The 25,493-nt window shown below is 52.8% G+C and overlaps 22 protein-coding genes across 22 annotated transcripts; 11 read left to right on the plus strand and 11 right to left on the minus strand.

The window, feature by feature from the left end:
• Positions 1–36: 36 nt before the first annotated feature.
• OGAPODRAFT_94911 (uncharacterized protein) lies at positions 37–976 on the minus strand (the record flags this gene model as incomplete). Its single annotated transcript, XM_018357649.1, has 1 exon — positions 37–976. The coding sequence occupies one exon, from the start codon at positions 974–976 to the stop codon at positions 65–67; it is 912 nt and encodes a 303-aa protein (XP_018210034.1). The 3' UTR covers positions 37–64.
• A 35-nt stretch (positions 977–1,011) lies between these two features.
• OGAPODRAFT_9337 (uncharacterized protein) lies at positions 1,012–1,525 on the plus strand (the record flags this gene model as incomplete). The annotated part of the gene is made up of 2 exons (XM_018357327.1): positions 1,012–1,076; positions 1,138–1,525. The coding sequence occupies 2 exons, from the start codon at positions 1,012–1,014 to the stop codon at positions 1,523–1,525; spliced, it is 453 nt and encodes a 150-aa protein (XP_018210035.1).
• Positions 1,526–2,110: 585 nt separating this feature from the next.
• OGAPODRAFT_77281 (uncharacterized protein) lies at positions 2,111–3,638 on the minus strand (the record flags this gene model as incomplete). Its single annotated transcript, XM_018356305.1, has 1 exon — positions 2,111–3,638. The coding sequence occupies one exon, from the start codon at positions 3,636–3,638 to the stop codon at positions 2,166–2,168; it is 1,473 nt and encodes a 490-aa protein (XP_018210036.1). The 3' UTR covers positions 2,111–2,165.
• Positions 3,639–3,779: 141 nt separating this feature from the next.
• OGAPODRAFT_16908 (uncharacterized protein) lies at positions 3,780–4,646 on the minus strand. The gene has a single exon (XM_018354746.1). It carries the CDS (start codon positions 4,591–4,593, stop codon positions 3,805–3,807), a length of 789 nt encoding a protein of 262 aa, XP_018210037.1. The 5' UTR covers positions 4,594–4,646; the 3' UTR covers positions 3,780–3,804.
• OGAPODRAFT_94915 (uncharacterized protein) lies at positions 4,640–5,365 on the plus strand (the record flags this gene model as incomplete). The annotated part of the gene is made up of 2 exons (XM_018357650.1): positions 4,640–5,303; positions 5,345–5,365. Exons 1-2 carry the CDS (start codon positions 4,824–4,826, stop codon positions 5,363–5,365), a joined length of 501 nt encoding a protein of 166 aa, XP_018210038.1. The 5' UTR covers positions 4,640–4,823.
• OGAPODRAFT_77284 (uncharacterized protein) lies at positions 4,640–8,742 on the plus strand. Its single transcript, XM_018356306.1, has one exon. The coding sequence runs from the start codon at positions 6,413–6,415 to the stop codon at positions 7,631–7,633; it is 1,221 nt and encodes a 406-aa protein (XP_018210039.1). The 5' UTR covers positions 4,640–6,412; the 3' UTR covers positions 7,634–8,742.
• Positions 5,420–6,319, minus strand: OGAPODRAFT_9342 (uncharacterized protein; the record flags this gene model as incomplete). Its single annotated transcript, XM_018357336.1, has 1 exon — positions 5,420–6,319. The coding sequence occupies one exon, from the start codon at positions 6,317–6,319 to the stop codon at positions 5,420–5,422; it is 900 nt and encodes a 299-aa protein (XP_018210040.1).
• Positions 7,634–8,863, minus strand: OGAPODRAFT_9344 (uncharacterized protein; the record flags this gene model as incomplete). Its single annotated transcript, XM_018357342.1, has 1 exon — positions 7,634–8,863. The coding sequence occupies one exon, from the start codon at positions 8,861–8,863 to the stop codon at positions 7,634–7,636; it is 1,230 nt and encodes a 409-aa protein (XP_018210041.1).
• Positions 8,864–8,937: 74 nt separating this feature from the next.
• On the minus strand, positions 8,938–10,313 carry OGAPODRAFT_16909 (uncharacterized protein). The gene has a single exon (XM_018354747.1). It carries the CDS (start codon positions 9,501–9,503, stop codon positions 8,979–8,981), a length of 525 nt encoding a protein of 174 aa, XP_018210043.1. The 5' UTR covers positions 9,504–10,313; the 3' UTR covers positions 8,938–8,978.
• Positions 8,938–11,417, minus strand: OGAPODRAFT_94920 (uncharacterized protein; the record flags this gene model as incomplete). The annotated part of the gene is made up of 1 exon (XM_018357651.1): positions 8,938–11,417. The coding sequence occupies one exon, from the start codon at positions 11,415–11,417 to the stop codon at positions 9,642–9,644; it is 1,776 nt and encodes a 591-aa protein (XP_018210042.1). The 3' UTR covers positions 8,938–9,641.
• Positions 11,418–11,474: 57 nt separating this feature from the next.
• On the plus strand, positions 11,475–11,918 carry OGAPODRAFT_9347 (uncharacterized protein; the record flags this gene model as incomplete). The annotated part of the gene is made up of 1 exon (XM_018357352.1): positions 11,475–11,918. One exon carries the CDS (start codon positions 11,475–11,477, stop codon positions 11,916–11,918), a length of 444 nt encoding a protein of 147 aa, XP_018210044.1.
• Positions 11,919–12,042: 124 nt separating this feature from the next.
• OGAPODRAFT_16910 (uncharacterized protein) lies at positions 12,043–14,305 on the plus strand. The gene is made up of 2 exons (XM_018354748.1): positions 12,043–12,092; positions 12,134–14,305. The coding sequence occupies exons 1-2, from the start codon at positions 12,080–12,082 to the stop codon at positions 14,257–14,259; spliced, it is 2,139 nt and encodes a 712-aa protein (XP_018210045.1). The 5' UTR covers positions 12,043–12,079; the 3' UTR covers positions 14,260–14,305.
• Positions 14,306–14,404: 99 nt separating this feature from the next.
• Positions 14,405–16,352, plus strand: OGAPODRAFT_16911 (uncharacterized protein). The gene has a single exon (XM_018354749.1). The coding sequence runs from the start codon at positions 14,472–14,474 to the stop codon at positions 15,792–15,794; it is 1,323 nt and encodes a 440-aa protein (XP_018210047.1). The 5' UTR covers positions 14,405–14,471; the 3' UTR covers positions 15,795–16,352.
• OGAPODRAFT_94923 (uncharacterized protein) lies at positions 14,405–16,435 on the minus strand (the record flags this gene model as incomplete). The annotated part of the gene is made up of 1 exon (XM_018357652.1): positions 14,405–16,435. The coding sequence occupies one exon, from the start codon at positions 16,433–16,435 to the stop codon at positions 15,809–15,811; it is 627 nt and encodes a 208-aa protein (XP_018210046.1). The 3' UTR covers positions 14,405–15,808.
• Positions 16,436–16,485: 50 nt separating this feature from the next.
• Positions 16,486–18,099, plus strand: OGAPODRAFT_94924 (uncharacterized protein; the record flags this gene model as incomplete). The annotated part of the gene is made up of 1 exon (XM_018357653.1): positions 16,486–18,099. The coding sequence occupies one exon, from the start codon at positions 16,486–16,488 to the stop codon at positions 16,936–16,938; it is 453 nt and encodes a 150-aa protein (XP_018210048.1). The 3' UTR covers positions 16,939–18,099.
• Positions 16,624–18,111, minus strand: OGAPODRAFT_16912 (uncharacterized protein). Its single transcript, XM_018354750.1, has one exon. It carries the CDS (start codon positions 18,077–18,079, stop codon positions 16,961–16,963), a length of 1,119 nt encoding a protein of 372 aa, XP_018210049.1. The 5' UTR covers positions 18,080–18,111; the 3' UTR covers positions 16,624–16,960.
• Positions 18,112–18,136: 25 nt separating this feature from the next.
• On the plus strand, positions 18,137–19,172 carry OGAPODRAFT_16913 (uncharacterized protein; the record flags this gene model as incomplete). Its single annotated transcript, XM_018354751.1, has 1 exon — positions 18,137–19,172. A coding segment is annotated over one exon (625 nt), but the record flags the coding sequence as incomplete, so codon positions are not given.
• OGAPODRAFT_94927 (uncharacterized protein) lies at positions 18,137–20,342 on the minus strand (the record flags this gene model as incomplete). Its single annotated transcript, XM_018357654.1, has 1 exon — positions 18,137–20,342. The coding sequence occupies one exon, from the start codon at positions 20,340–20,342 to the stop codon at positions 18,768–18,770; it is 1,575 nt and encodes a 524-aa protein (XP_018210050.1). The 3' UTR covers positions 18,137–18,767.
• Positions 20,343–20,692: 350 nt separating this feature from the next.
• Positions 20,693–22,652, plus strand: OGAPODRAFT_77291 (uncharacterized protein; the record flags this gene model as incomplete). Its single annotated transcript, XM_018356307.1, has 1 exon — positions 20,693–22,652. One exon carries the CDS (start codon positions 20,693–20,695, stop codon positions 22,550–22,552), a length of 1,860 nt encoding a protein of 619 aa, XP_018210052.1. The 3' UTR covers positions 22,553–22,652.
• A 20-nt stretch (positions 22,653–22,672) lies between these two features.
• Positions 22,673–24,434, plus strand: OGAPODRAFT_16914 (uncharacterized protein). The gene is made up of 3 exons (XM_018354752.1): positions 22,673–22,728; positions 22,796–23,442; positions 23,479–24,434. The coding sequence occupies exons 2-3, from the start codon at positions 23,388–23,390 to the stop codon at positions 24,414–24,416; spliced, it is 993 nt and encodes a 330-aa protein (XP_018210053.1). The 5' UTR covers positions 22,673–22,728; positions 22,796–23,387; the 3' UTR covers positions 24,417–24,434.
• On the plus strand, positions 22,695–23,247 carry OGAPODRAFT_24870 (uncharacterized protein; the record flags this gene model as incomplete). Its single annotated transcript, XM_018355286.1, has 2 exons — positions 22,695–22,728; positions 22,796–23,247. The coding sequence occupies 2 exons, from the start codon at positions 22,695–22,697 to the stop codon at positions 23,245–23,247; spliced, it is 486 nt and encodes a 161-aa protein (XP_018210054.1).
• A 221-nt stretch (positions 24,435–24,655) lies between the features above and the next one.
• On the minus strand, positions 24,656–25,354 carry OGAPODRAFT_41957 (uncharacterized protein; the record flags this gene model as incomplete). The annotated part of the gene is made up of 1 exon (XM_018355429.1): positions 24,656–25,354. A coding segment is annotated over one exon (699 nt), but the record flags the coding sequence as incomplete, so codon positions are not given.
• Between the last annotated feature and the right edge of the window lie 139 nt (positions 25,355–25,493).

Genomic DNA, 25,493 nt, shown 5'->3' on the forward strand with positions numbered 1-25,493 from the left:
GGAAATAAAATGTTGCAACAAACAAGCCGGGTAAAATTGTTTTTAAAACGTACATCTGCTACCTTTACTCATCCAGCTCCAGGTCGGAATTGACATCTGGAACCGGTGTTCTTTCGTCACTGGCCACCTGGTTCTCTGTCTCCACGTCCATCGCATCGTCCTGTCCATCCTCTGCGTCTTCTGCATCTTCTACCTGGCCGTCTTTTTCTTCTTCTCGCTCTTCCTCTTCTTCCTCTTCCTCCTCTTCAACTTCCTCTTCTTCGAGCTCCTCCTCGTGCTCCTCGCGCAGCTCCTCCTTCACGTCCTCAATCGTTTTCAAAAGTCTTGACGAATCGTCCTTCACAAACTTCATCAGCTCCGCTAACCGGTTCTGCCACTTCAGACTCATGCTCTGCAGAACTGCCCGCTCGCGCTCGTAGTGCTTGTCATTCAGCTGCACCAGACGGAATTTTTTGACCTCCTCGTTCTTTAAAATCTCCTCTACACGGCTCACAATAGTCTCGTCTATCTGGTCGCTGAAATCCGACTTTGCAAACTGCAGCCGGATGTCCAGACCGCTCTTGCGCAGTCCGTTCAAAAACTCCCGGTCCTCTGTGTTCTCATTGTCCAAAACCTGATCAAGTTCCAGCTCTGGGATCTGTGAGATGAGCTTGCTGAACTCTGCTGCCAGACTCTCGTTCCTGAGCTTCTGGCCTTTGTACCGCTGGATCTTCATGTTATTGAACTGGTAGTGTCCAGAATGCAGTTTTTTCAGGTTGTCGTCGGCCAGTTTGTTGTACACGCTCTTGACCTCGTTCTTGGCGTTGATCAGCTGGACATTGTCCAAAACGGCCTCTCGGTGAAGGGAGTTCAGCAGGTCTATATCCGCGTCATCCAATGCTTCTTTTTTCTTTAGATCCACTAGAGTGTTTAGCAAGTTTTGTGATTTGTCCAAAGACTCGTTTAGTGTGGTCTTATATCGCTCCAGATGCGCCATTAGACTAAATATTTTTATTTTATTAATTTTATTCCATGTCCTACAAAGCCGTGGTGTTCGATCTGGACTACACGCTTTGGCGTAAGTGTGTCAACTACTCGTGCTAACCTGGCGTGCTGGTGTGATACACATATATCGGCGCCTCTAAAACTCCATAAAAGCAAGAAAAACACAGTGGTCGACAAGTACGGCTACGAAGTGACCCTGTATGAGGACGTGGTGCCAATCCTGGAATATCTGCGGTCTAAAAACATCAAAATATTCACCGCTTCAAGAACAGCAAGCCCGCCAACGGCAAAGAAACTAATAAAGCTGTTCAATCTCGAAAAGTACATCGACGACAGCGAATGGGGATGGGGATCGAAGAAAAACCATATATCGAAGCTTGCTCGCCGAAACGACATCGACCCGTCGGAAATGTGTCTTTTTGATGACGAATATAGAAACAAAGACGTGGAAGAGATTGGCGTCAAGTTCTGCTACCTGCCTAACGAAAAATTAACGTGGAGCGAATTCAATAAGCATATTAACCCGTCTCATGAACACTAGATATACAACATATATAACCACACTTAGACCTGTATGCCCTTGAGCACCTTATACAGATTTAGCCTTACTAGCAAGGGCGATAAGGTCATCAAGAGTAGAACCTTCAGGAATAGGTATCGCTTTCTTATCAGTTAGCTCGACGCGGCTAGCTACTTACCTCTTTGAGAACCTCTTTGAGCTCGTTTTCCGTCAACTGGTTCTCTTGCACAACAACAGTCGAGTCGCCAATATTCTCTGCCGTCTCGGCAGACGAGTCTTGTTCGGATTCTTTGTTCTCGGTGGCGGACTTCTTTTTGCACCACGGTAGTCTTTCCAATAAATGAGGATATGTAGTCACGACAAGCGACGCAGCTCCTAAAAGCGCGACTGCGGAGGCGGCTGCGAGCGTAACGTTCCTTGTGCGAGGAGCCATTTTTTGGACGAAAAAAAGACGCTCTTTAGTATTTAATTTATACGGGAATCCTTTCTGCTCCGTATCAAGTAACTGAATCCAGCAACGCGATAACGCGACCCTGCACCGGCCAGGCGAAAAAAAATAGGGCGCATAGAATTTACAAATATGGACTAAAAACAATAATTATTGTAGCTCGTTACAACATTTAAATAAAAGATTGGCGTTCTCTGGTGTGTGGTATCGGTCTCAATAGTCAGCAAATATCACCTGCTGCTCCCCGGCATCGCCCTTACCGTGAGATTTCCAGTATTTTTTTTGCTCTTTTCCGTAATGCTTCCAGTACTTTTTTTGGTCCTTTCCATAGTGCTTCCAGTAATCAGGGTCGTCAACCTCAGTCATGGCATCAACTTCGGCATCTTCTGGGTTCTCAGGCTCGTCGCCGTGAGATTTCCAGTTCTTCTTCTGATCCTTGCCGTAATGCTTCCAGTACTTTTTCTGGTCTTTGCCGTGTTTCTTCCAGTAGTCAGGGTCGTCGACCTCAGTCATAGCGTCAACCTCGGCATCCTCTGGTTGCTCAGGCTCCTCAGGCTGATCTCCATGAGACTTCCAGTATTTCTTCTGCTCTTTTCCGTAATGTTTCCAGTATTTTTTTTGGTCTTTACCATAGTGCTTCCAGTAGTCAGGGTCTTCAACCTCAGCCACTTCTTCGCATTCAGGGTCCTCAGGCTGCTCAGGCTTGTCGCCGTGAGATTTCCAGTATTTTTTTTGTTCTTTTCCGTAATGTTTCCAGTACTTTTTTTGGTCCTTTCCATAGTGTTTCCAGTAGTCAGGGTCGTCAACCTCAGTCATAGCATCAACTTCGGCATCTTCTGGGCTCTCAGGCTCGTCGCCGTGAGACTTCCAGTATTTTTTCTGCTCCTTTCCGTAATGTTTCCAGTACTTTTTCTGGTCCTTTCCATAGTGCTTCCATTTCTCATCGTCCTCGAAGTCGCATCCCTCCTGCTCTTCATCCTCATTCTCCTGAAGACCAAAGAAACTGGAGAAGGCCTTCACGAAGCGTGTGAGAAAAGTATAATCCTGCTCTGGGAGCTCAATAAGCGAAGAAAGTTCCTCATCGTCGAAGGTGGTGGCGTTCAAGTACAAATCAGCAGGGATCTCTCCAATGTAGGCTGCGTCTCCAAAGCCACCAATGATGTAAACTTCCTCGACGTGGAATTTGGCCCAATACGTTGCGTGAATAGGGGAGCCAGGGTACCAAGCTGGAGCATCGTGGTGTCTGAGAGCGAAACAAGCATCCAATTCTGGAGAACCAGCGACAGGGACAAACGAACCTTTCAAGTTGACGCGTGGAGAGCCGGCAGGAGAACGAACTCTGCCTCCGATGTAGTGTGGATTCACGTGATCGTTGATTGGGTGATCGCCGACTCTGATGGAGACAGAGACTTTAGAACCCTCATCGATATTCCTCTGGCTCGAGGAGATGTTGACAAGCAAGAAAGTTGGCTCGCCGTCATCCTGGCAATCAGCATAGTATTCCATGAACGAAACAGGGACGCCATCCTTTTTCTGGATGGTGGCCAGATTTGCTAGAGATTCTCTTTTGACCAATGTTCTGGCGACACGGGCAGCAGTCTCAACGTCGTGGTAGCCCTTCTTAGGAACAGGCAGTGCGAAGCTGCCCAAGGCAAGCAGTAGCGAACTCAAGATTGTAGCTTTCATTGTGGTTAGAAAATTATAGAACAAAATGGGGGCTATTTATATTTTTTTCTCACTTATCGGTCCACCGATTATTCGGCAGTCCGATAAAATTTTGGGACCCGGCAGCGCGGCGGGAGATAAAAGTAATGTCACTTAAGCTATTTTTATTCAATACAGTGTCATAAGTTTAGAAAAGTAATGCCAGGGCAGCCATGCCAATGGCTCCGGAGCTGACCATCAGCTTGGCACCGCCAGCCTCGAAGCTTTCGATCGAGGAGGTGCCGTTCGAGCTCAGGGAAGAAGACGAGGCAACAGCAGCCTTGGACGAGGCACCAGCATAGGTGGACGTGGTGGTGACGTACTCGTTGGTAGTCGAGTAGTGGTTGTTTGTCACGGTAGAAGTTGGCGTGGTGGTCTCGTCCACGTAGGTGATGTCCTCGGAAGAAGAAGAGGAGGTGTAGATGGTGTTCCAGGAATCTTTGGAAGTGCTTGCTGCTGGAGCAGAGGACGAGATAGCGGTGGTGGCAGAGGTGGCAGAGGTGGCAGCTGGGGTAGTGGTGTATGGACAGTAGGTTGTGACAACGGTCTGAGTGCCCTCAATGGTGGTAGTTTGGGTGGTCTGGACGTACAGGGTCTGGTCTGCCTCGGAGCTTGTACCGACTGGAGTGGACTGAGCAGCTGCAGAGCTCTCTTCACACGTGGTGAGGGTTTCTGTGGCCAGGGAGGTGACTGTGGTGTCCTGCTCGGTGGAGGCCGAGGTGGCAGCTGCAGACGAGGTAGCTGGAGTCTCGGCAGCAGACGAGGTGGCTGGGGTCTCGGCAGCAGACGAGGTAGTGGCCGGGGTAGTGGCAGTGGTGGCAGCAGCGGATTCACTCTGGACCTGGACCTGGCCGTCGCCGATCTGGTTGACGATCTCGTCGGCTGCGGTGGCGAGGGAAGCAAGGACGGAAGCGAGCACAATCTTGGACAATTGCATAATGAATGACTAGAGTGAGAGTGTTTGGAAAACAAAAGTTTTTACAGGACTTGGTATATATACTTGTGCGTGTAAGAATGCGTCTGAATGTCTAGTGACATTCTCGCGCGCACATGCCAAGGGGTGCCTTGCGGTGTCTGGGAGAAAATCACAATGCTGCACCGCGTCGTGTTCGTTACGTAAGCATACCAAACAACAACAGGCGACAAGGTGAAAAAATTTCAGCTTGAATGGAGGCGGCGCTGCTGAACGAGTACCAGATCGCGCACCTTGTGTATCACAGGGACTCGAAACAGCACCGCTCGTCGCTGTGGTGGAAGCATTTCAACATCTTCCACCGGCGACTGCGGACGGTGTTGCAGCTTTGCATCGACATCGACGAGATCACCGGTAAGAGACAGCTCTCCTCGCTGAGGTTCACGAGGTCGCATTTCCCCAAATTCCAGAAGCGCACCCTGAGCGCCACACAGGCGGCGCAGCTGGTGCAGCGAAAAAAACAGCAGCTCCAGACTTTGATTAATTATTTGCTGCAACGCATTCTGCCCGCTTGCTACTACAGATTCTACGCCGTGATCGAGCTGGGCCAGTATCTGGCTCTTGGCTTTACGCTGATGGGCCTAGTCGCCAAGACCCGTGCAATTCTGCTGCAGATGCGCTCTGTGCCGGCCCCGGAGCCAGATCCTGAGCCGCAGCTCTTGCAGGAGGAAGAGGTTGGAGAATTGATCGCCCCTGCAGAGCTTGTCAATGCAAGCTTCGAGGAGCCGAGGAATGAAAACAAGAAAAAACGGAACAAGTCGCGCAAGACGATCGACGATATATTTGGCTTCTAGACACCCCTCAGCTTGTCGGCGGCCCATCTCGGCAGCACAAAGCTGGCACTGTGGACACCCGAGTGGTAGTAGCGGAACAGCTGCGCTTCGCGGTCACGTGACTCGGTCCTGTGCGGCACCGACACCTTGAGGTCCGGGTTTTTCGAGCAACACATGAGCGCAATCTGTCCGGAGGTGTATGTAGGAATAGTGCAATAGCAGCATTCGGTCACCGCAAACACGCGACTGCAGATGTCCTTGAGACTTTTGAGCTTGTCGATGTTGAGCCATATGTTCTCGGACGCCATCGAGATGACCATTCCGTTGGCGTTGAGCGCGTTGTAGAGCAGCTCGAAGTACTGTTGCTGGAAAAACGCCTCGGCGGGGCCGTCTGGGTCCGACGAGTCTGTGATAATGACGTCGTATTTGTCGGCTTCGTCACGGGCAGCTGTATTTTTCAGGTATTCGAAGCCGTCTGCCAGAACAACCTGCACTTTTTCGTGAGACAGAGATTTGGCCATATTGGGCAGGTATTTTTTGGATAGGTTGATGACCGACTCGTCGATCTCAACCAGAGTTGCGCGTTCGACGCAATCGTGCTTCAGCACCTCTCTGAGGACTCCTCCGTCTCCGCCGCCGATAACCAGCACTTTTTTAGGGTTAGGGTGCGCAAACAGCGGCACGTGTGTGATCATCTCCTGGTACGCAAACTCGTCGCGTTCAGTGACCTGAATTATGCCGTCCAGAACGAGCACGTTGCCGAAGTCTGTGGACCTGAACACCAGCACGTCCTGGAACTTGGACTTTTCTGCGTGCAGAATCTCGGCGACTCTAAGGCGCATGGCCTGACCGGGGAATGACTCCTCGCTCTCCTCTCTGAACCAGCCGTCTTTGATCAATGGGTGGGTAAGTGGCATTTTGGTGGAAGCTCTGATAGGGGTGCCAAAAAAATTTGCGGGCCGATCGACGCTGGAAAAAATTGTGAAAATATTTAAGGCGATCCAAAGTTCATGAAGCACCCGTTCCAGAAGGTACTGCTCAACGAAAAGGGAGATCTGCTGTTTGCCGGTGCCGGCCAGAAACTGTTTGTTTTCCAGCGTCGCGAAAACTGGCAATTGACCGACTCCTGGCTCGACACCGTCGACCACAACTACGCCCTGATCAAGGAGTACGAGGCACGCAGCAGGAAATTCGAGCAAGAAGCCGCTGCAGGCGACCGCAAGCCGCCAAAGGTGCCGACACCGGGTCCGGGAGCGCCACCAAAGCTCTGCTACATCAGAGACATCCATCTCAGCAGAAACGAGAAATATCTCATCCTCACTACAGACACAGACAAGGCGGTGGTAGTGTTTGAGCTGAACGGCGGATCGTTGCGACAGATCAAACGGCAGCCTCTGCCAAAGAGGCCCTGTGCCGTGTCGACGTCGCTCGACGACTCGACAGTCGTCGTCGGAGACAAGTTTGGAGACGTCTACTGTATTGACATGCTATCGGCTGAGATCAAGGATGAAAAAGACATGGTGCCGGTTCTGGGTCACGTGTCGATGCTGACAGGGGTGTTGAACGTTTCGGACGGCGCCGGGAACGAGCTTGTGGTCACTACCGATCGTGACGAGCACATCAGACTGAGCCGGTTCCCGCAAAGTTACATCATCGAGAGATGGCTGTTTGAGCACGAGGAGTTTGTGGCGTCGATCGTCGCGCCGCGGTGGTGTCGCGACAGGGTGCTGGTGAGCGGCGGCGGCGACCCGTTTCTGTGCTCGTGGCACTGGCAGGAGGGCGTGCTTGCCGACAAGCTTGATCTCTCAGCCGCGGTCGAGCCGTATCTAACCGAGGAGCACCTGGTGCCGTCGCGGTTCCAGAACGAGGCCGGCGACCTGAAGGAGTTCACGGTGTCGCAGCTGGTGGAGCTGCCGTCGCAGAACAGGCTGGTGGTGCTGTTTGACAAGATGAGTGCATTTTTGGTGGTTTCCGTGGCAGAGGACGGGAAACTGGCTCTGGAGCGCACGGTGGCCGTGGCGAGCCCGGTGATCTGCGGCGCGGCCTCGGCCCTGAGTCTCGTGCTCAGCGTCCGCGGCGCCGAAAACTGTCTGCTCGAGTACACGCTGGAGAGCTGGACGTGTGTGGAGCTGCGAGAGGTGTACGGGTGTAACGACGTGGAGTGGGACGAGAAGGGCGACCTGTTTGCGTCGTTCTCGGTGAACCAGCTGCGCAAGCGGAGCGAGCACTGATCACAGGAAGCCGCGGCGGCGGTTGAAGTGGGCCACGTCCAGCACGCCGTCAGCCAGCACGCCGTTGAACCACAGCCGGCCCTGGTCCTTGGAGTTGACGGTCCACTGCGACCGCAGCAGCTTGACGTCGATGACGTCGCCGTTGAGCGACTGTGTGTGCTCGCTTCCGCCCGCAAAAAAGTCCATGTACCAGTTTTTCTTCGTTTCGTGGCCGTTGAGCGTGAACGAGCACTCATCCAGAGAAACGAACATTCGCAGCTTCTCCTGGACACTGCCGTCCTCTAGCACCGTCGATTCGTACAGGTCGCCGTCCAGTGGGCTCAGCAGTGTGTACAGACGGCGCGCGGTGGCGCCGGTAAATAATAGATTGACAAACGAGAGCTCTGTGTGGATCAGTAGACTGGCCTCCTCGGAATCGATCTGGAGCACCAGCACGCGCGCCTTGGTGTCGACAAAGGGCCGTTTGTACACGGCTGGGCCCGCGCACGTGATCGAGAGACGGTCCTTCTTGACGTCGGCTAGCGCAACGACAATCTCCTCGCAATGAGTGAACGGGTTTGTCTGGATCTTGTGCGGAATCAGTTTCTGCTCCAGAGCAAGAAACCGGTAGTAGCGGCACTCCGCCAGCAGCTGGCGGCGGTGGTGTTCGTTGTCGACGCAGATGCGGCCCGTCGACAGCGCATTGAGCAGATCGGTGAACAGCTTGGCGCTGCGCTTGACCACGATCGGGCTCTGTGGAGGGGGGCGGATCACGTCCTTTAGCTCGCCGCGGAAATACGGGCTCTGGAACGTGGTCTGGTACGCTACCGTGAAGTAGTTCGGGCTGTTGCCCTCGCCGGCCACCAGGTCCTGCGGGAATCGGAAACTGAGCCCGCCCACGTTGCAGTAGTAGAAGTCCTCAGAGAGCTGTTTGAGCAGTTTCTGGAGGCTGAAGTAGGTTGCGTCCGCGTACAAATGCATTAGTTCGTACTCGTTGTCTGCACGAATGCAATATCCCTGCAAATGAGAGCATATTTTGTCAAACACGGCAGAGGAACGGTCAACGGTGAGCACCTTGCTCTCGTTCTCCTTGCGGCCAAAAAAAGAGGTGAAGTAGGACGGCGAGTCGAAGGAAATCGACGCGCCGCTGAGGCGAAACAACCGGTCACCTATCTGGATGGAGTACATCTTCTCAAATGGCAGCACGGAAGGGATCTTGGGATCGACCTGGTACTTGGTAGACAACGACATGAGAAAAAAAAAATTACGTAAGAAAAACCAATATAACTATCACATTATTATTGCAATATGGAAGGTCCCTGCAAGGACTTGGAGTTGGTAGACAGGGCGATGGCGGTGATGGACTCTAAAACTTCATGGCGTGAGGCTTGTCACCGCTCTTCAGAGAAAAGGTGGAAGCCAGATATTGTTTCAGGTATGGGGTCTTTTTAATTTCGGAGATCAGGGCCTTGTCAACAACCTTCTGGTCCTCGATTCTCTCGCTCTTGATCTCCTTCTTGGTACCCTCGCCAAAGAATTCACCCTCCGACTTCTTGGAGCTGGACTTCTCTCTAGCAAAGTAGCTCACGTTGAACTTGGACAGGTCAAGGCCGTCAAGAGACACTTTGGTGGAGGTGGCAATGACGTATCTGGCGTTGACTCTTCTCAAAGGAACACCGTTGACCTTGAATGGGCCGGAAACAAGAAGGGTGTTGTCCTCAAGGTTCTTCAGGTAGACAACCCTCTTGCCTCTGAATCTTCCAGCAAGAAGAATCAGAACGGTGCCCGGAACAAGTGAGGCTCTCAGCTTCTGGGGTCTGGCAGACTTTCTGGTCTGCTTTGGAACAGGAACGTCCTCCGATTCGTACCACTTTGGAGCTCTGGTCGACATCTTGGAAATAACTCTTTGGCTGAAAAGAAATATCTCTGAGTAATCTCTTCGCGCAGGCCAACCACCCTCACTCCGCCAAATTTTTTCCGCGACTTCTGGTGCGCGGTGTTGTGTGGGCACGTGATACGTAGAGAGGGCTCATGGCATTTCCACCACAGCATATCGCCGCTCTTCCGCGGAAACGTCAAACACACCTTGCACCGGAACCATCTCGTAGGAACTTGGCAACGCAGCAGGCAGCCCGACACCGCTGTAGTATATCCTGTAGTGTCTGTCTGCCAAGTATTCCATGTCTGTATCGAACGCTATCTTTGCGTGCTCGTAGTCGCCCACACCCTCGTTCACACACACACCCGTCCACTCCACGTCCACCCCGCGGGGCAGCGCGCTCGCAATCACCGTCACTAATTGTGGCACGTGGTCAACATCACGTGATGCTTGCGTATAGAGGGTGTAAGTGTGACTGACGACGTCCACGAGGCTTGCGTCGGTCACAAAGCAGCACATGAAGAGCACGGTCTTGCTTCCGATGGCCTCCTTGACGTGCTCAAAGTGTTGGAGTGCGAGCACCGTTTGAGTCAAAACATCCTTGCACACGCTCATGTCTTTGGGGACTAGCGGGATTTGGCCGCTGATGTGGGCCATGTAGGTGGATGTATCTGCTATGGCCTGCGAATATGGTCCAATGTTTGATGGTGCCCAGTAAGACCGGCCCTGGACGTGTAGACCTTTTTTAAAGCCGATGTTGTTTATTATCTCCACAGAGAGCTGGGCAAAGCAGTTTTCCGGTAACTTGGTTTCCAGGCACACACGGGCCGGTGGAAGTGGGTGTGTGAAGATTGTTTGGTATATGGAGTTGAGCACGCCAAATTTTGACATGTCGCTCACGAGTAGCGAGGAGAAGATCACGTTCGTGGGGTGCAACTTATGATTGTCCAGGTAATCTTTTAGTTGGGACATAATGTGGGCCATTTGTAGCTCGGCTGTTGGTTGCGTGGAGGTGATGTTGCTTAGGCGAAGAAGGGATCTCAAGTGCGATGAGTTCTGGCGCCCGTGCCGAAAGTGTTGCGCGTTACTCGTCGGTGCTCGCCGCAAGCCGTGTTTGATCTGCCCTCGTATCCCCTTGAACGGCTCGTGCAACAGTGGTGGTTGCTCCAAGTCGAATCTTCCCCCACCCTGTTTCTCCACCACCTCCACTTTTAGCTTCAGATACCACACCTCGTCGTTGGTGTGTCGCACGGTGTCCTGGTGTATGATTTTTAGCCTTCCCTTAGTGAAGAAGGGCGCATCAAACACCAAGCTCTCGAACTCGCCGCCTTCGCCACACACGTGCACCCCGTACTTCCTATTCAAGTCCACCAGTACTGGGTACATCTCCTGCAAAGTCAGCCCCAGGTGTTTTTCGTTGAGGCCGATAGCAGCCACTTTGATGAGTCTGGCTTCCATTTTTGAGGCGCACATCTCGCCCATCAGCTGTTCCTGATCTCTCTGCCACAAATACGCCAGCGCAATGAGTCCAAGACGGCTGCACACGTCCTCCACGCGGGTGCGCTGGTACGACGACAGAATGGCCCCCACGCTAACAGCCTCCACGTCAGGGTGGTGCTCCTTCACGAGCTTCAGCAGCTCGTACAGATCCTCGGTCTCGTCGTTCTCTGTCCGCTCGTATTCCAGCTTCTGGTTGTGCGAATCACCGCAGATCATCCGTCGGTACAATGGTTTCCCCGTGCAATCTGCGTAGTACGGCACGATATCGAAGCCCACGGTCTGGTACATAAAGGAGTCGAGCTCGTGCGAGTCAGAGGGTGGTGGATAGAGATTTGCCAGGCACACGAGCTCGTGGCCGTTGGCCAAACAATGGAGGACGTTGAAGCAGGAGTCCTTGCCGCCGGAGATAAGAGCGACGAACTTCATCCGGAGCTAAAATATACTAGATAATAACGGTAAATAAAAAAAAAAAAATATCAGTTAATGACATCTGAGTTCGAGCACAACGCAGCCAAGGTGGTTGCGCTTCGCAACAGGGCTCTGATCCAGGCGGCAACATCAAAGGATGCCGCGACAAGACGCAATTACGAGCGGCTGCTGCTGGAACGACGGCTGGCGAGCGACGTCAAGGAGAAGGAAATCGAGACAGAGCACCGCAGAGTGGGGAGGCTCGATCTGGTGGAGCTGCGCGCAGACGAGCTGTGCATGTTACAGAATCTAGATGCGGCTTTCCGCCTCAACTCGCCGCCGCGCAAGCTCAAACGAACGTCGCGCCCGCCAACAACGGCGGCTACACAGGCGCCCACGCAGCTGCCACAGGCCACCAGCCAGGGGTACCTACCGCCGCCGCCACCACAACCAGACGTTCCTTCTGCCAAACGGGTGCATCGCTTCACGCCCGACTTCACCCCCAAACTGGACTACTAGCATGACATCATAATTGTTTTCCGATGATCCCCTTCCCTTTTCCCCAGGCCTGGCCATATTTAAACGCTCCCCCCCCCCCGCTGCAAACTTTCTCTTGTTTTCTTTCAACCCATTGCTTTGTGTCTTTGCTTCCACTTCGCAGAGCTCCCAGTTATTCCAAAATGTTGGCCACGTGTAAGTCTCCCCTGCCCCTGTGTGTCCCAGCTAATATCCAGCTTCTGGTGAAACCTCTGGTGACATCTTCTCTGCCATCTCCACTTCCGAGCCCATCTCGCTGTTTTCTCAGAAAGCCTCTACGGTGTCTGTGCCCAGCGGGGTGACAAAGAATGGTGCCGTCCAGACAAACAACTTTTGGGGTAATCTGACCCTCGGCGACCAAACCTCCTATGTTTACACTCACCCTTACTCCCTGTGGTACTCCACGAAGTCCGACTATGAGGGGCTGGCCGTGTCCCACCAGACTGCCAGCCAGCGGGTGTACGGTGAAACCGACGAGGAAGGTGCTGCATCGTACTTCTACGCCCCGGCGGGCAACATCTCGCTGTGTCTGGGCTCCAGCGATTTCGACTCCAACGTTTCGCTCAAGCTCGCCAACCTCAGGAAGATGTCTATCGACGTGACGGTCGCGTCAAAAAGCGCCGGCTCGCTCACTGCCACCCTCGTTCAGGGCATGGGTTTTGTATCGGCCGTGTACAACGACCTGATCCCGGAGATCCATTCTGGCGTCGGGATCAAGTCCGTCACTGGCGATACTGCCCCGCGCTCCGGAACCGACAAGTACAAGATCGTACTCAACGACGGCTCCACCTGGGTCCTGTACGTGACTTTCAGCGACAACCAGTCGTGCCAGTTCGCGCTCAAGGATTCCAACCACATCATCGGCTCGAATTCAATCAACAACTGTGTTATCCAGGTTGCGTGCGGTGACGACAGCGCCTATGACAAAGCCGCTGGGTGCTACCCGACCTCTGTGACGTTAAGCGCGTCCGTGTCGGGCTCCACAGCCACATACGCGTTCGAGTACGCCACCTCTGGCTCCTCCAACAATGGCACCACCATCATGTACGCCATGCCGCACCAGAGCGACTCGTTCACTTCGACCACCTCTGGCTCCAAGACTTCGGCCACGCTCGACGACACCGTCCACGGCGTCATGACCGCGTACCTCTCCAACAAGTTCGAGATGTCCGAAACGCTCACCACCAGCATCGGCAAGGACCCCTGGAGCGCCATCTCTGGCTTTTCGTCGCCGTCGTACTCTGACTCTGAATTGTCCGCCATCAAGGCCGCCGCGGCTGACGAGTACAACGCAGACGTGTACTCGTACACGGACCTTGACTCGATGTACACCTCGGGCAAGATTCTCGACAAGTACGCGTACGTGCTCTATGTGTGTCACTACGTACTGAAAGATTCCGACAAGACGTCTACGCTGCTGGCGTCGCTGAAGAAGGCCATCGAGCGGTTCAGCGGCAACAGCCAAAAGTACCCGCTGTGCTACGAGACCAACTGGGGTGGAATCTGCTCGACGGGCGGCATGTCCGACGGCGACACGTCGATCGACTACGGAAACGCGTTCTACAACGACCACCACTTCCACTATGGCTACCACATCCACGCGGCCGCGCTGTGTGCGCTCGTGGACGCCGACCTGGGCGGGTCGTGGGCCAGCAGCGTCAAGGACTGGGTCAATTCTTTGGTGAGAGACGTGGCCAATCCGTCGAGCGACGACTCGCATTTCCCAGTCTTCAGAAACTTTGACTTTTATCTCGGCCACTCCATCGCGCACGGAATCACCGTGTACGCGGACGGCAAGGACGAGGAGAGCTCGAGTGAGGACTACAATTTCGCGTACGCGATGAAGATTTGGGCCTCTGTCATCAACGACACCAACATGGCAAACCGTGCAGACCTGATGCTCGCAATCTCGAAAAGAGCCATGAACGTCTACTTTCTGTACACACAGGACAACACGGTGATGCCCTCGAAGTTCATTGGCAATTACTGCAGTGGAATCTGGTTTGAGAACAAGATCGCGCACACCACGTACTTCGGAACCAACATCGAGTACATTCACGGCATCCACATGCTGCCAATCACTCCTGTCTCGTCTCTGATCAGGGGCCCGACATTTGTCAAGGAGGAGTGGGAAAATGTGCTGAGCTCAAAGATCGGCAACGTCACGGACGGCTGGAAGGGCATTTTGATGCTGAACGTCGCGCTGTACGACCCGGCCACCTCGTACAACTTCTTCAGCGGATCCGACTTCTCCACCAACTACCTGGATAACGGTATGTCCAAGACGTGGTCGTTGGCATACACTGCAGCTGTGAACAACTAGGGTGGAATACTTGAATATCTCTGTGTAAGCTGAGTAAAAAGCATATGGATTGTAAAATGCCCGACGGGGCTCCCTAAACGTTATTTTTTTTTCTGCAACAGTTAGCGAGATCTTTTTTCCTCGCTGTAACATTCCTATCCAGACTATCAGACCTTTATTCTGCTAGTATATAAATATCGCAATTATCGCAACATGACGCTCATTTTCCGCTAATGCTCAGACTGAAAGCGCTCGTCTCCCGCCCACTGCGACCAGGCCTTGCTCTGCGTCCACGGGCGCCGCTAGTGTCCCACCGTCTCCAGTCATCGGGCAAATCCTATCTCGACAGCCTCACCACGCCCGAGCTCCTGGGCTACGGCGTGATCGGCCTGGCCACCCTCTCCAAGTCCACGCTCAACCTGGTCATTTCTCTTTTCCCGTACACGCCGCTCTGGCTGGTCAAGCTGCTTGTTTACCGCAATTACTGCGGCGGAGACAACCTTGCACAGGTTCTCCAGACAGGCGACCGCCTTGCCCAGCGCGGCATCCAGAACATGATGCTGTCGCTGACGATTGAGGCATGCGACGGCGCCCAGACGTCGGTGCCGGTCAGCCAGATCGTCGAGCAAACGCAGCAGTCGATTTCGCAGGTGCTAGTTCCGCACACGGCCAAGATGATCTCACAGGCTGCGGACATCAACTCTGTGCCGCCGGGTTACGTTGCGCTCAAGCCGACGGGCCTGATTGAAAACGCGGCCGAGATTTTGCGAAACCACAACGACGCCAAGTACGACGCCGGGTACCAGCAGCTGCTGAGCAATTGCCGCGACATTTGTCGTGTCGTGGCACAGGAAAATGAGAAACTGGCCAAACAGTACCCAGGCAGAACGGCTCCGTTCGTGGCGGCCGTAATCGACGCGGAGCGCAGTGATCTCCAGCACGGCGTCTACCGACTCCAGAGAGACTTGTTTCGCGAGTTCAACAATGGCAAAGTCAACGTTATTGGCACTGTCCAGATGTATTTGCAAGAATCAAGCCACATTCTTGCTGAAGAAGAGAGGCTAGCACGTAAGGACGGCTACATGCTGGGCTGGAAGCTCGTGAGAGGTGCATATATCCACTCAGAGCCGGACAGAACGGTGATTTTCGCGACAAAACAGGATACCGACCAGAACTACGACGCAGGCATCGCAGCCTCGATCGCCAACATGAGCTCGGAAAAGCCAGCCGTGGGGCATCTCGTTGTTGCGTCGCACAACAGAGAGTCGCAACTGAAGGCCACACAGCTGCTGCAAAAGGCCGACGCGCGCGTCCGGGCCAACGTCGTCCTCGGCCAGCTGCTCGGCATGGCCGACAACATCACGTTCGAGCTGATGAACAGGTACGACGTCAAGAACGTGATCAAATACGTTCCGTGGGGCCCTCCGAAGGAAACCAAGGAGTATCTCTTGCGCAGACTCGAGGAGAATGGCGACGCCGTTCGAAGCGACAACGGCTGGCCCTTCCTCAAAGAGGTCGCCAAGGCTATGTTTAGAAGACTGTGGCACCAATCATAGAACGTAATAGATCGTCATTTCACGTACTTGTCCATAAACCGCTTGTGGAAATCGCTGCGGAGCATATCGTTGACGTAGCTGTCCTGCCTGCTGGCTTTTTCCTTTCTTCTGAATGTCGTCGACCGCCACGACTTGTGCACGCTGTCACTGAACTGCACCAGCGGGTTCGAGCTCGCGGCTCGTCGAGCTAGCTCCTCCTCTTTCTGCTTGGCCTGCCGAGCCTCTTTTTCGCGCTTGATTTTCTCCAGCTCTCGCAGCAACTCAGCATCTTCGTCTTCTTCCTCATCCTCCTCCTCTTCGCTTTCACTCTCGCTCTGGCTTTCGCTATCTGTGTCTATATCCTTTGTTTCCAATAACAGCTGTTTGCTGCGTTCTAACTCGTCAATCTCCGGCTGATTTTCCTCATTTTCGCCCTCGTTTTTGGCCCTGTTCTGATTCTCCAATTCGCTTCGCAATTGCTGAACCTCGCTCTTGTCCACCTCGTACTCCGACGGCCCGTCCCAGTCGTCGTCCGTCGCCCGTTTTTCTCGCCGGTACTTCATCGCCATGTGCGCCGGCATTGCCCGTTTGTGAATAATCGTGGACCGCACGTTGTCGCGGCCGCGAGCGTGGTCAAAAGTCGGCCGGTGCGCAGTAGTCATTATAAATGATTAAACTAAAATAAAAATAAAATAAATTTTCTCTATTTTTAATGTCCTCCGTGTCCATAAAAGATTTTGCCTACGACGCCGACCACCCACTCCACTACGGTATCACCGACGGCTACATAGACGACACCAGCGAGCGCGTGATACAGGCCGTGGCATTGTACCCTTTTGAGCCAGAAAATGAGAACGAGCTGAAACTGGAGCAAGATCAAGTCATAATCATCAACTACGAGTACGGCGAGGGGTGGCTCGTGGCCCACGATCCGGAGTCGGGAGAAACAGGGCTTGTTCCGTCAGAATACGTGAGCATTTTGGACGACGAGCTGGAAGAAGCAGGCCAGCCGGACGACAGCGAGCAACACAAACACCACGATGCACAGCCAGACAAAACAAAGGAGCAACAAGCCAAGCCGTTTCTACCAGGGATTCTTCAGGAGCTCGGAGATCTCAAAATTACACAGCAAAATACAGATAATCGGGAAACCAGCACAGAATAATCGTCTACACAGTCATTAATCACTATTCGTTCTCCAATAGCTCCTCCAGGTCCGCGTCTTCTTTGCTGGCTTTTTCGAATAACGGACCTCCCAGCTCGTTTAGCAACTCCATCACCGTGTTGGCAAGGTCTCTGTCCGTTTCGGCAGCAACACTGTCCACTTGCAGCAACTTGTATGCCTCGGTCAGCGCCAGGCGGGCTTCTCTGACCGTCTCGTCGCGCTCTTTAAGTGGATATTGTTCATAGTTGATCGACACTTTGTCTCCTTCCTCCTCGGAAATGCCGTTTTGATTTCTTCTGGCCGCCAGAAGATATGCGAATCCTTCCAAATAATAGCTCTCGACACTCTGTTCATTAATATCCTGCACAGATGACGCTATAGCCGTCGCCAATTCGAAGAGTCCCGTCTCAATTGCATACTTGGAGAGCGTTGTCAGCGGCTGGCACAGGTCTATGTACTCCATCTGAGACTCGGGCTCGCTAGACTCCTCCAGGGAAGCTTTCTTGTGCTCAAAAAGCTCCCAGGATTTTTGCACGGCCTCGCGCGCCTCCTGTGTCTTCTGCTGCGAAATGCGGATGCTTGCCAGTAACGACCATGTTTCTCCGTTGGTGTTGTCCAGGCTGAGAGCCAGCTGAATGCATTTCTCGCACTCTTCCTCTGCGGCTGGCTCCATGCAGAGATCGGTCATCCAGATCTCAATTATCGCGAACAGTGCTTGATTCAGTTTCTTGAGAAGATAGTCTTGAACTTTTTCGGGCTCTGTATATGCTGCAAACAGCAGCTGCGTGCTTTCGTCCAATTCCTGTGCAGTTTCCGACTGGACCATTTCCAGCTGAGCCAGCAATCTCTTCACCCCCGTCTCCAACAGGTCCACACCGTGATTTGCTCCCACTATCTGGCCCAGATATAAAAACTTCTCCACACCACTTTTGGCCTCTGGGTCCAACTTGCAGGCTTTGCTCAGTACATCGTATGCGCTTTCAACGTCTCCATTTTCCAAGTGTGCCTCTCCAAACGACTGCAAAAAAAGTGGTGAGTCGTGAAATTCGCTTTCTTTGGAACTCAGCAGCTCCACGGCTTTTTCGGGCTGCTGGTTCTCCAGGAGCTGAGCAGATTCCACGATAACCTGTTGTAAAGACATTAATTTTTTATGTTTCTGTGAAAAAAAAAAAATTGAAATAAATTATTTTTTCTCCAACATGGACTATCTTGAGGAACAAAAGCAGGAGATCGAGATTCTACAGAGCATATATCCTGACGAGCTGGAGATAGTATCAGACACAGAATTTCGCGTGTCGCTGTTGCTTGACACCGGCACAGACCGCAAGCACACCCTAATCCTCGACGTCAAGTACCCAGAGACGTATCCTGAGGTGGTTCCGCAATTGCGCATTGAACAGGAGCATGATGAGGCGCCCGAAAGCACACTCAATATCTCCGAGACCGTCGAGTTCGACAGAGACGATTTGCTGGATCTGCTGGACTTTGTCAACCAGAACGCCGAGGAAAACGTTGGTATGCCTAGCATATTCACGCTTACGTCCTTGCTCAAAGAACATGCCGAGACACTTTTTCAGGATAAAGTGACCGCACAGGAGAAGAAGTACGAGGAAGAGCGCCGCGCTAGAGAATACGAGGAACACAAAAAGTTTTCCGGCACCAAGGTGACGAAGGAGAACTTTGCCCAGTGGAGATTGAAGTTCCGTGCCGAGATGGGAATCGACTCCAGGCTCAACGAGCGCTTCAAGCAGGTGCATCAGGGAAGGCTCACAGGAAAGGAGATATTCGAAAGGGGTCTAGAACAAGAGGACGAGGAGTTGTAACGATATTTAATCTGATTCGTAATTTGCATAGTCGAACGAGTGTAGAAACAACATCTCGTTGGTGATGTGCGGGTGGTCTGGAACTTTGGGCAGTTCCGCAGGCTCGTGGTCACGGTACTTGTTCTCCACGTATTCGTGGATAAGATCGGCGTCGTTCTGCATGATCTCGTTCTCACGACAGCTCAAATAATGTAGCAGCCAATTTTCCTGTTTGACGGACTCCTCATGATCTTTTCTCTCTAACAGCGCTGTCTCCAACTCCAGCAGCTGCTCGCTTAGAACTTCGTCTGGCTCAGCCACGGCTGGTTTTTGGGAAAGCTCGCTCACCGGGGTCGGGTTCAAAACGGCGCTCTCAAATGGCAGAGCACCATCCATCACCTGTTCGATCTCGTCTCCTTCGATGTCGAAAATAGGTGTCTTTTCCTTTTGGCGAGGCTCCTCCAAGCCGTTGATCTCGTACGGAACCAGCTTATTTAGCCTCTGTCGTCCGCTTGGCATTTGTCGCCCAAATTCCAGCCCCAATCTCCAGCCAATGTTCGACCAGTAATCTTTCAATTTAATTGGTCTGCGCACCTTCATTTGGGCCAAAGCGCGATGCACGTCGCTCTGCGTGATCTCAAACTCGTCGTGAGCCTCGATTTTGTCCTCCAGAACAGTCAGAACCACTTCGTAGGCCATGTTCTTCGCAACATGGCGCAAAATGTACTTTGTTTCTTCGTCCAAAACCATCGGCTTGGACAGCCTGCGTTTGATCCCGGTAGCAGGATCCAGGAGCTGATTATTCGCATACAGAGCATTAGCCATGTCCGCCATGCGCTCGTAGTCCAGCAGATCTTGCTCGTTCAAGCCTGGATGCATCTTTTTGAACCGGAAATTTGTGTCCGAGTCCCGCATGTTGGCCACCGACCTGAGGAGAAACGCCTGCGACTCCTCCATCTCGATGAACTCGCTGCTCATTTCGTAACTCGCAGGAATCTCGTCGTACGACACCAGTTTCAGCAATCGTCGCTTGTGTCGCTTGTACTGTTGTAGCTCGCGTTTCAGTAGCTTGTAATAGTCCAAAATATCCGCGATTGATTTCGATGGTAGCTTTTCCTGTATAATGTCGGCTCTGTGGATGGAATAGCGCGCCAGAAGCTCGAAGAACGTGTCTTTGTCGTCCGCCGACCAGTACGTGCCCGCTTCATTAACTTCATCCTTGCGTCGGTATCTAAAACCTGCGGTCGACACATAAGTTCCCACCAGGTTGGAGCGTCCGAACGGACTCGTATACGAAAGAAATCTGCGCTTCTCGGCCTGGAAAAATCGCAGGTAGTTGATGTTTCCCTGAAAGAGCCTCGGTTTGTTTTCCAGCCGATAGTACGAAAGTTTGGCCGGCTCCTGAATGATTTCGCTCGCGTCCTGGAAATCTGTGCTAGACAAGTCTGATGAATCTGAGCTATCGTCGATCGACGAGATCGACGCATCAGACTCGGGATCGCTAGAGCTCAGCTCTATGTTCTGAGTCTCGTCCTCAATTGAGCTCTGTGAGTCTTCGTCGCTGGAATTTCCCAGATAAATATCAGGAATGCCATTTTCCATGGCTTCCACGTTCTAAATAAAATCTCTGATCTGAATAAAAACAATTTTATTTTTTTTTCTTTTAATTATTTTTCATGCTAAGACACTGTATCCCGAGAACAGTGTTCTGCCGACCACGGCTACTCTTTGTCAGACATCTATCCGAGCGAGTAGATGAGGCGGATACAGTGAACAGTGATGAAGCCTCGCCGCATGTCTTCGACGAGCCGCTGCCGTGGGAAAAGCTGCCCGAAGAGGAACATATTATACTCAAGCCCTCTGTCCAGAAAAAATCGAAACTGACAAACATCAAGGAAACGCTGGAGAGCGGCAGGTCCGGCCGCTCGGAGCGGTCAAAAAAACGGCTCGACATGATTGAGTTCGAGAAGGGACTGAAAAATCTTATGGTCTTCAAGATCCCGTCCACAGACAACCAGCTGTTTAAAGACCTGGACAATTTGCAGCCGCGGAACAGCGCAATTTCGGTCAAAGCTCACGCAGAGCTTGAATCAAAGCTGGTCAAGGGCTATCAAAAATCACAGCTTCTAGAGTACATTGGCTACAAGCATGTTTCTCCTCCCGCTGCCAAGTCCACCAAGAAGAAGCTCGCCCAGTATATAATCCAAAAATGTTGGGATGTGGCCATTTCCGAAGACTCGCCCGTCGAGGTGCTCAAGCAGACGGAGATTACGCTGCAGAGCAAGAAAGAAGCGTTTTTGCTGCTGTCGCACTCTGGCTACCTCATGCGGTCATGGACCAGGCTTGGTGCCCGGCTCGAGCTCAACCGCGGTCTTTCTCGTCTCACGGTGCGTGGCAACCAGGAGCTTGTGAACTTTGTGCAGGCCTCGTGGAACTATCTGCTGAATCACGTGAGCACGTCCGTGGCCCATCTCAACGAACTGGCCTCGTTCTACACTCATAAACTGCACCGAGACATGCCAATTGCGGAGCTACAGAAACTAAGCAACGTGTACTTTGAGGAAATCAACAAGCAAGACAAGTTATACCAGCTCAGCACATTCAATGCTGCCAATTTGCAGCTGGCCAAGTCGTTGTTATTGGCCGCCACAGACTTTTCCGCCACCTCTCATAGACACATAGACGTTTCCGGTGCCTCCACGGAGCACCGAAAATTATACCAGGACTCCACGCTGCCATGGTGGGCTGCTGGCCCGCTGTATCGCTACGAGGTGCCGCAAAAACGGGCCCAAGAGTCGTCTTTTGAAGAGAATTTTGACCCCGAGTCGCTCGCGAAAGAGGTCGATAAGCTCCGGTCTGAGGTTGTCGAGGCAGCAGAGAAGTTTCAGTACAACTTCCTGGACCAGAAACAGGAGACAAGGCCGTTTTCGCCGGCCGAGATTTCTGTCCCCGACTCGTCTGCTCCGTGGCTGGCCAAGAGTCGGGAAATCTACTCCAAGCTGACTCCGGAGGTGCAAAGAGGCGAATCATGGCTTCCCAGAACATTCAGCGCAGCGTTTGGCAAGCTGTTGGTCAACGACAACGCCGCCAGTGCCGGTATTTTCCACGCCAACCTGCCCCAGATCAATAAAAAAATCGGCATGCTCAACTTGTACGACAAAAACGCACGGTTTTTCGGCTTTGCCGGAGGCATCAAAAACAACTTCGAGCACTCGCTACAGATCAAGCTGGTGCCTGACGCTTACGGAAATTTCGATAACTTCATCACGCTGCCCAATGTCGAGATATGGTTCCAGATCTCAAAAAATAAGGTCGACCTGTCGTCCTGCAGCATCTACGTGAACGAGAACGAGGTCAATTGCGCAATGGCGCTCCCTGAGCTTCACAATGACGTCATGTTCCAGTCCACGTGCAACTCGGTCCTTCTGGACGGCTCCAATCCCTATGACCCCGGCCTGCCGTCCCAGAGACCGCTGCAAAACGTGATCAACTCGCTCTCCTCAAACATGCTGGATATGTCAGACACCAGCGCTCTCAACCAGCTGGTCAATACCCTGGTGTCGCGCAAGATCCCCATCCGGCTCGCCAAGGACCAGGAGCCGGCCAATTACCTCGTTACGGCTATCAACAGACGCAGGTCGATTGAGCTGGACTTCGACGGTTGCCACCTCATGTACGACGTGGTTTCGAACGGAAAAAACGAGCGGTTCGAGGCATCGCTGCTGGCGCCGCAAACAGAGCCGGAAATGGACGCGGCCAGCTTCGAAACGTTCGCCAAGACAGTCAACCGGTTCCTGCTCTACATCCAATAGACCCTGTATATACGCACTGGAAAATTCCAGCCCGATAGGCACAAAGCGGTTACCCGGCCGTTTCACCGCGGTGGCCAGGCCACGGGTGCAAAATTTTAGCGAGGCAAATTGCATTGCTTTCTTCATCTATCTATTAACTAAAATGGTCAAGACTTTCTTCGACGTTGCCGCTGACGGTATGTACCAGAGCAATTGAGCTCCCAAGCGGGAGTTTTGGCGCCATTGAACATTCTAACAGCCTAGGCAAACCACTAGGAAAAATCGTGTTCTCCTTGTACGATGACGTTCCAAAGACTGCCGAAAACTTCAGAGCCTTGTGCACTGGAGAGAAGGGCTTTGGCTACAAGGGCTCCATCTTCCACAGAGTCATTCCAGACTTCATGTTGCAGGGTGGAGACTTCACCAACTTCAACGGTACCGGTGGCAAGAGCATCTACGGCTCCAAGTTCCCGGACGAGAACTTCAACCACAAGCACTCGAAGCCGGGTCTGCTTTCGATGGCCAATGCTGGTCCAAACACCAACGGCTCCCAGTTCTTCATCACGACTGTTCCATGTTCGTGGTTGGACGGCAAGCACGTTGTCTTTGGCGAGGTTGTCGAGGGCTACGATGTTGTCAAGGCCATTGAGAAGCTCGGCTCTGGATCCGGCGCCACCCGTGCCAGGATCGAGATCACCGACTCTGGTGAGCTGTAAGTAATGAGTGATTAAACGATGGTCCTTGATATGTTTGTAGTATTCGACGCGTCGATCGGCGTGTCCGCCTGCATTCGGGCTTTAGGTGTGTCTTCTCATGCCGAAGAGCAATACTTTGCCTCTTATACTTTGGTCGCCGCATGTCCTCGTACTCTTTATACGACATCCGACAGAAGACAAGAAAGCTCCAGAATGGTATGTTTGGCAATTCCTCCTATATTCTAACCGCAGCTTTTTCCGGCTACTCCAACCTGGAAATACTGATCCGGGAGGCCACCAACACGGATCCCTGGGGCCCCACATCCAAGCAGAAAAATCAGCTTTGCTCGTGGATCCTCAACTACGCCAATCCCGAGTATGTTTCCGACCACATTGCGGGCTCCCAGACAGCCGAGTCTGGCCAGAGCATCTCCAAAAAAGCCATTGATTTTATAGTCCATCGGATCCAGGAGTACTCCGGACTGACCCGGGGGACGCAGGGCATCTTCAACTCTCTCAAGAAGACGCTTTTAACGCGCGGGTATGAGTTTGTCATCATTTCCAAGTGCCTACAGCTGCTGCAACATCTTTTGCTGTACTGCTATCAGGAGGATGACGGTGTCAAGCTTTTCGACATTGTTGACGATATTCGCGTAGATCTCGATCCTGTGGTGCAATTGGAGCATTACCAGGTGACGCTCAGCTACGATGGGCTTGACTTGAATCACGAGAAGCAGATCAAGGAGATGGCACGTCACGTGGTGGAGCTGGCCACCGACGAGGCGAAATTGGCTGCTGAGCGCGAGAAGTTCCAGCCCAGTAAGAAGATGCGGCATAATTCGGGCACGCTGTTCTACGATGAGGACCAGTTCGACGTGGGACGCTCGGACGCGCTGCGGCTCGAGGAGGACCAGGACCCATTTGCCAGGTCGCGGATTTCGACGCTGTCCAGCAACGTAGCGCGGTATCTGCCGGGGTCGCCGGGCCACCGCAAGTCGCGGTCATCGGGGGGGATTAGTCTGGCGTCGCAGAATTACACGCATTCGAGCTACCATGACGATTTTAACGAAACTCACGAGCATAACGAGAATGACGAGAATGACGATGTTCCGCGCGAAATGAGACAGGAGCAGACCCAGAACGAGCACCCGGATGCAAGCCAGAACCTCCTGATCGATTTAAATAGTTGAGTATCTATTATCATTATGCATTAGGCTGTAAAAAGACTCGACTCTACCGTCGCGTCGTCGTCCACGGGGGTCGACTCCCCGCTGGACGTGGCGTCATCCATCTCCACTGCGTCGTCCATGCTGAGGCGCAACTCATAGTTGAGTGGGTCGTCCCGCAGCGTGTCCTCGTACTCGAGTCGGTAGTAATTAAAGCGGCAGAAACAGTCGGCTTTCTTCAACGGCAGCCACTGGTATTTGGCAACGAAAAAGAACGTCACTGCCAGAACAGAGCCCGCAGTGAGATCAAAAAAGTAGTGGTGCGTCAGGTACATCGTGGACCACCAGAGCCAGCACACGTAGCAAGCAAAGTACGGAGAGTACTTGGGGAACAGGTATGAAAGCCACAATGCATTCATCGTGGAAATGCCGGAGTGCAAAGACGGAAACGCTCCAAAAATGACCGGAGCGTTGCTGAAATTCGTGGTGTACAGATCCACCCCAAAATAGCCGTCCATACGGCCCAGACCTCCAGGACTGCCCTTCATGGCGTAATTGGCCGGCTGCAGTCCGTACAGGTTCTTGTACCACGGAGGAGCGGCAGGGAATATCTGCTGGATCGCCACGCCCACAAGGTTCATGTATCCAAACGACCATCCGAACGAGCGCAGGGCGGTTGGCGGGCCAAAAAGCCAGACCAGGGCGGCCACAATAAAGGGGCCTGCAAAATGCACTATTCCGTACGGAAACCAAGCGATAAAGTCCAGAGGCTTAGATGTGTACGATGCCAGCACGTCCGAAAGGTCATCGCCGTATAGAATTGTTTCCATAGAGGGCAGGATTTTCACACTGATGGGTGGTTTCCAGCTGGTTGGGATTTTTCCTGCAGAGAAGAACAAAAACACCCAAGCGAGGATCGGAAGGCCAAACAGGAAGAACTGCGACAGTAGTGGGACGGTTATTAGGAGGCCAAGTCCAAGGCCCAACATAAGCTTGAGCAAGAAGGAAATTGGAAGCACATAGAGCACAAACAGGAACACAGAGCCGAGGATGCTGAGATTAATGACGGCGGTTCTGGAGAGGTTTCTGAAATGTTTCAGT

This window comes from Ogataea polymorpha (genome assembly GCF_001664045.1).
Source record: "Ogataea polymorpha strain NCYC 495 leu1.1 chromosome Unknown OGAPOscaffold_5, whole genome shotgun sequence".
NCBI lineage: Eukaryota > Fungi > Ascomycota > Pichiomycetes > Pichiales > Pichiaceae > Ogataea > Ogataea polymorpha.

Coding starts and splice junctions, on each gene's coding strand:
- OGAPODRAFT_16908 (XM_018354746.1), bottom strand. CDS start 4,593: ATGCAATTGTCCAAGATTGTGCTCGCTTCCGTCCTTGCTTCCCTCGCC.
- OGAPODRAFT_16909 (XM_018354747.1), bottom strand. CDS start 9,503: ATGTCGACCAGAGCTCCAAAGTGGTACGAATCGGAGGACGTTCCTGTT.
- OGAPODRAFT_16912 (XM_018354750.1), bottom strand. CDS start 18,079: ATGTCTTTACAACAGGTTATCGTGGAATCTGCTCAGCTCCTGGAGAAC.
- OGAPODRAFT_77284 (XM_018356306.1), top strand. CDS start 6,413: ATGAAGCACCCGTTCCAGAAGGTACTGCTCAACGAAAAGGGAGATCTG.
- OGAPODRAFT_16911 (XM_018354749.1), top strand. CDS start 14,472: ATGCTCAGACTGAAAGCGCTCGTCTCCCGCCCACTGCGACCAGGCCTT.
- OGAPODRAFT_16914 (XM_018354752.1), top strand. CDS start 23,388: ATGTCCTCGTACTCTTTATACGACATCCGACAGAAGACAAGAAAGCTC. Junction 23,443..23,478: donor GACAAGAAAGCTCCAGAATG/GTATGTTTGGCA, acceptor TTCTAACCGCAG/CTTTTTCCGGCTACTCCAAC.